The sequence below is a fragment of the Triticum aestivum genome, chromosome 1B, assembly GCF_018294505.1.
Source record: "Triticum aestivum cultivar Chinese Spring chromosome 1B, IWGSC CS RefSeq v2.1, whole genome shotgun sequence".
NCBI lineage: Eukaryota > Viridiplantae > Streptophyta > Magnoliopsida > Poales > Poaceae > Triticum > Triticum aestivum.
In genome coordinates this window covers 191,524,500-191,532,918 of record NC_057795.1, presented here as the reverse complement: position 1 = coordinate 191,532,918, position 8,419 = coordinate 191,524,500, and the positions used below count along the sequence as shown (strand labels likewise).

The window sequence follows — 8,419 nt, the reverse complement described above, 5'->3', positions numbered from 1 at the left end:
GTGTTGTAGAGTCATGTTGTGATGCCTTGTTGTATTTGCACATATCGAGCATATTGTGAGTATGATTGAAATGCTTGGTATGTGTGGGATCTGACTATCTAGTTGTTTATCTTTAGTAGCCCCTCTTACCGGGAAATGTCTCCTAGTGCTTCCACTGAGCCATGGTAGCTTGCTACTGCTCCGGAACACTTAGGCTGGCCAGCATGTGTCCTTCTTCGTTCCTGTGTCTGTCCTTTCGGGGAAATGTCACGCAATGAATACCGGAGTCCTGTTAGCCCGCTGCAGCCCGGTTTACCGGAGTCCTGCTAGCCCAGTGCTACAGCTCGGATTCACTTGCTGATGAACGACACGTTCGATGCTGGGTCATGGATGCCTGTCCCTGTAAGTCTGTGCCACTTTGGGTTTACGACTAGCCATGTCAACCCGGGCTCCTTATCATATGGATGCTAGCGACACTATCATATACGTGTGCCAAAAGGCGCAAACGGTCCCGGGCGAAGGTAAGGCGACACCCGTGGAAATATCATGCGTGAGGCCGCAAAGTGATATGAGGTGTTACAGGCTAGATCGATGTGACATTGAGTCGGGGTCCTGACAAATGGGCCTTCTATGGGTCGTACAATCAATGGGCCTTCTATCAGCCATACTAGTCATGGACCAATAAAGGACCGCAATATGGGCCGTAAATGGGCTAGAGTCGAAATCGTCTATTTATGGCCTGATCATAATGGGCCGTTAATAGCCGGTATGTATAACGGGCTTAAATGGGCCGTATTTGATGACGCTAAGAAAACAGCCCAACCGATTATTGGGCCACAAATGGGCCGACTGTAACCACGGGCTGAATTTGGCCCACAAGCAGAACAGGCCAGTAATGGGCCAGAAGTAACCGAATGCTGGAAATGAGCCCAAGAATAAATGGGCCTTTAGAAGGCCGAAAGATAACACGGGCTGGAAAGGGCCCGATGGAATAATGGGCCATTAATGTGTATAAAGCGATACACTATTCATTATGGGCCAGTGTCGCCACGGGCCATTAATAGGCCAAGAGTTACAAAGGGCCTCGTATGGGCCGAAAGACGTTATGGGCATACATGGGCCGGAAGTTTCAACGAGCTGGAATCATATTGGACGACCCAGATGACGCTACTGGGCCTAATTCGGATAGGCCATAACGGACTGTGAGTTAGCGGGCTGTAAATGGGCTATATGCGAACATGCTGTTAACAGGCTTTCTGTGGGGCGGTCGGCTACCTTTTGACCAAGTCAAACGGGCAGGCCTTTTCACCCAAATGGGCCACTGTTGGGTCGTGCCACGTGTCGACATATCATAGGCGCCTCCTGTCCAATGAGTGGATGACATCTGTCCCAACGCTGAGCCGACACGTGATACCTCTAGCCATTAGGAATTTTACACGTGGAAAGTCCCCATTGGTCTGGGCTGTTAATGGGTTATCGGATCCAAACCGGAACCCGGTAGCTTAATGGCAACCCTTACAGTGGATGCCATGTGTCGGTTACCCTTGACAAAAGCATTTCCATGACGCGCCATTTATCGTTCCGTGATGATAAGTTTCGTATTTTCATGGAACACTTTTACGACAACACAAGTATGACTATCTTGATTCTGTCATAAAATCGTCATGGATGTACATGCATGACAGATAACGTGACCTACTATGACAAACACATATCATCACGGAAGTGGTTTTTTTGTAGTGCAAGGAAGGATGTGGAGAGGGATTTTGGGATATTTGATGACCCACAAGTATAGGGGATCAATCGTAGTCCTTTCGATAAGTAAGAGTGTAGAACCCAACGAGGAGCAGAAGGGTGACAAGCGGTTTTCAACAAGGTAATTTCTGCAGGCACTAAAATCATCGGTAACAGACAGTTTGATAGCAAGATAATTTGTAACAAGTAATAAGTAGAAATAGTAACAATAGGTGCAGCAAGGTAGCCCAATCCTTTTTGTAGCAAAGTACAAGCCCAAACAATCTCTTATAATAAGCAAAGCGTTTTTGAGGACACACGGGAATTTCATGTAGCCACTTTCATCATGTTGGTCTTATTCGCGTTCGCTACTTTGATAATTTGATATGTGGGTGGACCGGTGCTTGGATGTTGTTCTTACTTGAACAAGACTCCCACTTATGATTAACCCCCCTCGCAAGCATCCGTAACTACGAAAGAAGAATTAAGATAAAATCTAACCATAGCATTAAACATATGGATCCAAATCAGCCCCTTGCGGAATAGCACATAAACTAGGGTTTAAACTTCTGTCACTCTAGCAACCCATAATCTAATAACTACTACACAATACATTCCCTTAGGCCCAAAGATGGTGAAGTGTCATGTATTCTTGACAAGACTTCTCCCATGTCCTCAAGAACAAAAGTAACTACTCGCACAACATATTCATGCTCAAGATCAGAGGGGTATTGAATATAATAATAGATCTGAACATATAATCCTCCACCAAATAACCAGCTAGCATTAACTACAAGATGTAATCAACACTAGTAGTCACCCACAGATACCAATATGAGGTTTGATACAAAGATTGAACACAAGAGATGAACTAGGGTTTTGAGATGATAAGGTGTTGTTGAAGATGTTGATGAAGATTGGCCCTCCCGTGATGAGAGGGTTGTTGGTGATGACGATAGCTTTGATTTACCCCTCCTGGAGGGAAGTATCCCCGACGGTCGCTTCGCCGGAGAGCAAAATTGCTCCTGCCCAAGTTCCGCCTCGAGACGGCGGTGCTCCGTCCTGAAAGGCCTCCTCTTATTATTATTTTCTAGGGAAAATGACCTTATGTACCAGAAGATGGGCACCGGAAGTGGGCCAGGGGGCCCACTACCCACTAGGGCGCGCTACGGGGGGCAGGCGCACCCTGGTGCCTCGTGGGCATCTGGGTGGCCCCCTCTGGTATTTCTTTTCTCCAGTATTTTTTTTATATATTCCAAAAATATTCCTCGTCAGCTCATTCGGAGATGTGCAGAATAGGCATCTCTGACATAGATTTTTCAGGTCCAGAATTCCAGCTGCCGACAATCTCCCTCTTTATGTAAACCTTGCATATTATGAGAGAAAAGGTATTAGAATTACTCCAAAAAGTGTTATATTGCATAAAAACACTATAAATAACAGTAGGAAAACATGATGCAAAATGCACGTATCAATATTGCAGGCCCAGTTTGCTATTGTGTGAGGACCAGCTAGGTTTTGTGATCAAGAGAACCTATGGTACATCATCACATCTTGTGTGATCTTGCACAACATGATCATTGAGAACGAGTGTGTCCAAGATTTGGATTACAACGTCTATCACCTCATGGGGAAACCGTTGCTGCCGGCTAGCCTAGAAGGCAAGACAGAATCGAGCATTTTATTCTAGTGTGCCATGACATTTGAGAGTCTGAAACACACAATGATCTTCAAAATATGTGATGAAGGAGTGGTGGACATGGCATGGGAAACAAAACGCCTAGTTTTATCTCTATGTTTGTTGTATTGTGGATGAACTTTGTTGTATTGTGTTTTAAGCTTTGTTATATTTTTGGTGTATTTGATGTAGTGGATTTGATAGATTATGTTGTTGATTGATGAAATTATTGTTATGTTTGTTTTGGATTGACTTGAGATAAGTTTGATATTATTTGGTTGCAATATGGATGCATTTGTCGTGCGGTTGCCATCTTTACTTTTACTTTAGGGCATCTACTGGAGCACTAGTGCCCTATTTTAGGGCATCTATTGGAGTTGGAGATCTTTGGTGTTGTAAAAAAACAGTTTGGATGTTGTGAATTTGCTCCAACCTCCTTCTGCTGCCCAATTACAGGGCACACATTCGAGATGGTCTAAACATAGATGGATCTTTGCCTCCAGATGGACATGTGGGTGCAGGCATGGTGCTCCATGACAATCTTAACAAAATTATATTTTTGTTATGTCGCCAACTCCACTCCTGCAGAGGTGCTCTTGAAGCAGAATTAAGTGCATGCATGGAAAGTTTTTTCTTGTATTTTAGTGTTGTGCTTTACCGTTATGATTGAAGTGGCCTCCCTCAAATTGTATGGTTCAACAAATTGACATTGATAGATCAATCTATTCTTCTTTAGTGCAAGAAATTAAGTCCTTGTTAACTTCTCGCCGGACTTGTATTACTCATATAATGTGTAGCCAAAACTCTTTTATTCATTTCGTGACTAATTTTGGTAGATTATAAGCTTGAACGGTGGTTTGGATCGGGTCTGGTCCAGCCAATACAGCTGAGCTCTAGTCTATCTATAAATACACTTACCCCCTAAATTTGGAGCTCTCACAATCAATTGAAGTCTTCAATTTAGAATTGGTTCACCCAGTCAACATTTTTCCTACAAGGAGCTCTCCAGTTCAATTATTTTAACCCACAATATTTCCTAAATTTGGAGCTCCCCGTTCAGTTGATGTATCCAATTTGGACTTGATTCACGATTTTGACCGAGTCAACGATTTTTCAAATCAATCAACAATAAAGACATCGACGTCCACAAATACTAAATAAGTAAAATATGGACAAGATGAATCTAATGATATCGATTTGATATTATGGATATTTATAATTTTTTCTATAATTTGGTCAAACTTAAAGTGGTTTGACTTTTTAAAAACCAATACATATTTTGAAATAGAAGAACCACCAACGGCGCATCAAAGTACGTCCAACCCTTTTAGTAGATTGTAATCTTGATGAAGTTTGAGTAATAGAAGTTTTGCCCCCCCCCCCCCCCCTCCCAAAAAAAAGACGTGTAACAAGAACAGGCACACACGCATGGTACCAATATTTTTTAGTCTAGATAACTGTCCATTCATTGCAACGGGAAGATAAACATCCTAGTAGATTGACACTTGATTGCACGTATATTATTACATTGGAAATCTTATCTGACGATCGTTGGAGCTCTTGACGTGTGTCCAATGCCATGTAGTTCAGCTTGACGCACATGTGCGCACATCCCCTACCACCTTGACTGTAATAGGTTTGTGTAGAATTGCACTTAAACCTGTTTATGTATCTTATGAAGCTAATTCTCCTTTTGTTTCAAATTTAATGTTTCATTTAAAAAATCTAGAAGTTTTTCCATTTGGTAGAACAAAAATCCTTTTTAGAGGGGTTGTTCTTAAACTTGCCATGCGCAATTGTACTATATGTAGGACGACATTTTTCTAGGTTTTTTAATACTCCCACATGGCATTTTTTAGTAAAGAGCATGGTATTTTAATAATTGATACCCTGGTATTTTCTATTATTAAGAGGATGACATTATTCTAGGTATTTTTAGTGCCCCACATGGCATTTTTTTAGTAAAGAGCGTAGCATTCTACTAGTTAATAACATGGCATTTTTTATTATTAAGAGGATGGCCGTTTTATTATTAGAAACATGGCATTTTTATTTTGTAGTTACATGTCATTTTTATTTATCAAGAGGAATGGCAGTTTATTATAAAGAACATGGCATTGTTAATATTAATAACATGGCATTTTTTATTATTAGGAGGGTGGCTGTTTTATTATTAGGGGGTGGCAGTTTTATTATTGGGAGCATGCCATTTTTATTATTATTGTCATGACATTTTTCATTATCTAGAGGATGGCACCCTTTTTTTATTAGTAAGAGGATGACAAAAAAAATTGCCATGGCAAAAAAAAATCAATGACATGGCAATTTTTAAATTCATGGTAATTAACATGGCATTTTTGTACATTGGCATGGCCATTTTATAAATTAACATGGCATGTTTCATAACGTTACATAGCATTTTTCAGTTTTTAAACTTTCATGGCAATTATACACCGGCTTTTCTCTGCTTTTACTGACATGGCATTTTTTTTACGGATTTTTGCACAATGGACCAAAAGCAAAGCAATATTCATAGCATTTTAGTAAATTAACATGACATATTTTCAACGTAGCATGACATTTTTATTTTATTCATATTCATGGCAATTATAGAATTGTATGTTTATTCTCTGTTTTTTATATAGAAAAATATGTGTGTTTTTGTTGATGGCATTAAATAAAAGTAAAACAGTGAAATTGGCCTTTGGGTCAATGGGGTTCGCCCTGGCCCTCCTCCCGGGCGAATGATCAAGGAAGGGTGATTCGTTCGCTGGGAGCAGCCCCTTAGCAATCGAATTTGTTTGATCCGCACTCCTCCATGGCATCCAGACGCCAGATATGAGAGTCCTATTACATTGGTTTGTAAAATCTTAGCAAATTTTTGTACGGGTCATAATTTACCTGCCAATTAATTATTAAAAAATTATTTAATAAGAACTTATTGACTAACAAATAAGACATTATGTACTCTTCCGGTCCTTTTTACTATGCATGTAAGATCTGTCTGAAGTCAAGCTTTGTTAAGTTTGACCAACTTTGTAGAAAAAATATCAACATTCACAATACTAAATTGATATCATTAGATGCATTATGAATTTAATTTTGTTATTGTATAATTTTAGTATTGTAGACGTTGATATTCATTCATATAAAGATGGTCAAACTTTATGACATTTGGCTTTAGACAAATCTTACATACGGAGTAGAAAGGACTGGATTGAGTATTTGGATAGACGTGAGACAACTGAATTGGTTTTAGGGAAAATCAGTGAGAGAGAAAATTCAAAGATGGAAGGAAGAAAATAAGGAAAGGGGGACGTCTACAGAGATTGGACGAAGGAAAGTTGAAACGGAGATCTTAAGTTTCTTATAAGTGCAAAAATAAAATAAAGTACAGATAAAAGGCGTTAACATGCAAAAAAAAAAGGCGTTAACATGCTATCTACTACTATTTGGCATCCACCATTGGTGGTACGCAAAAATCTCCTGGCCTCACGCCATTCCTAAATAAAGAAAGCTCCATCTCACGCTCCATGACAGATGACACACACAAAGCACCGACCTCAGCAGCAGCTGCAGCATCTATTCGATCGCCTCGTCCCTGACCAAACCAATCAAGAAGTTACTCAGCAATGGCCCTGAGCAGAACCGCGATGAGCGTGTCTTTCCTCGTAGCCGTCGTGGTGGCAGCCGCAGCAGTGCCGGCGGCTACCGCTCAAGCCCCATGCGACAGCGCTTGCCGTCTCAAGAAGGCGGCGGAGGCTTTTGCTGCCGCCCCGCCCACCGAGAAGGCCGCCGCGGTCGAGATCTTGAGCAACAAGACTGAAGGTGCCGTCTCCTCCGCCGAGTCCGCTAACCAGGCTGCTGGGCTGGCCACCCACTGCCTAGACGACTGCAACAAGCTCTGCGGCGCAGGCAAGAAAGACCTCGCGTGCAGCGCAAGGTGCGAGACCATCTGCCGCGTCGAAGTCGAGAGCCTCTCCTTCGCCGCCGACGTGTACGCCAAGAGCTCGGCGTCGGAGAAGACGGCCGTGATTCAAGCCATCGACAAGCAGGCCGCCCAGCCCAGCGACAAGATCAACGCGATCGCTGCCACCTGCATCGGCGAGTGCGGCAAGTTCTGCAGCGAGGGCAAGAAAGACCCTGCTTGCGCCACCATTTGCGAGGACGGTTGCCGTGGCAGAGCCGTGAGCGTTGCCTTCGCTTTGGCCGCTCCCGACAAGAAAGAGACCATCAAGAAAGACATCGCAGCCGTCGCAGGACCTAAATAAGGGCTGGGATTGCGTGAACAGAGCCCTGTCCAGTTCACACATGCATGTAGCGTACGCCCACATGCAATGCATGCTTCGTTAAATGTTTGCTTCTCTTTTTTGGAGTTGATTTTTTTAGGCACTAGTACTTGTGTATTCAGTTTTCTAATTTGGATTTCCTAATTATCATCTCGATAAAAGATTATACAATCTTGCTAAAGCACATCTAGATGTGCCATCTGAGTCTAATATCATTGATCTTACACGGAGATTCGTATAGGTATTTTCCCTTTTTTTCCTTTTTCTCTTTACCCTTCGTTGAGTCACTTAGATGTACAATAACTAGGTCACATCTAGATGTGCCCTAACAAATCCAAAATTATACTCCCTCCATTCCTAAATATAGGGTGTATAGTTTTTGGCACGGAAATTAAAGAACGCACATGGAGGGAAAATTTCACAAGTTTTGGGCGAGATTACACCTAACTAATTGACATGAGAAAATAAAGGTGCTTGCTTGATATAAGGAATTGTAAACAAATACCTAAAAAAGTTATCCAAACGTCTGGTGCAACGCAATACACCTTATATTTCGGAGTTTTTCTCAAAAATCTATACACCTTATATCAAGGAACAGAGGGAGTAAAATTTATCTCTTGCGTCATTTTTTAATGTGAAGACTCATGCGAAAAAAAATTATAGAAAAACTTTCAACCTATTCATTTTCAATCATGGCAGTACAACGCATATAAAAACTAATAAAATCTACATCCAGATC

The 8,419-nt window shown here is 41.6% G+C and overlaps 1 protein-coding gene across 1 annotated transcript; it reads left to right on the top strand.

The window, feature by feature from the left end:
• The first annotated feature begins 6,941 nt into the window (after positions 1–6,941).
• On the top strand, positions 6,942–7,864 carry LOC123089366 (uncharacterized). The gene has a single exon (XM_044511068.1). The coding sequence runs from the start codon at positions 7,024–7,026 to the stop codon at positions 7,660–7,662; it is 639 nt and encodes a 212-aa protein (XP_044367003.1). The 5' UTR covers positions 6,942–7,023; the 3' UTR covers positions 7,663–7,864.
• The last annotated feature ends 555 nt before the right edge of the window (positions 7,865–8,419 follow it).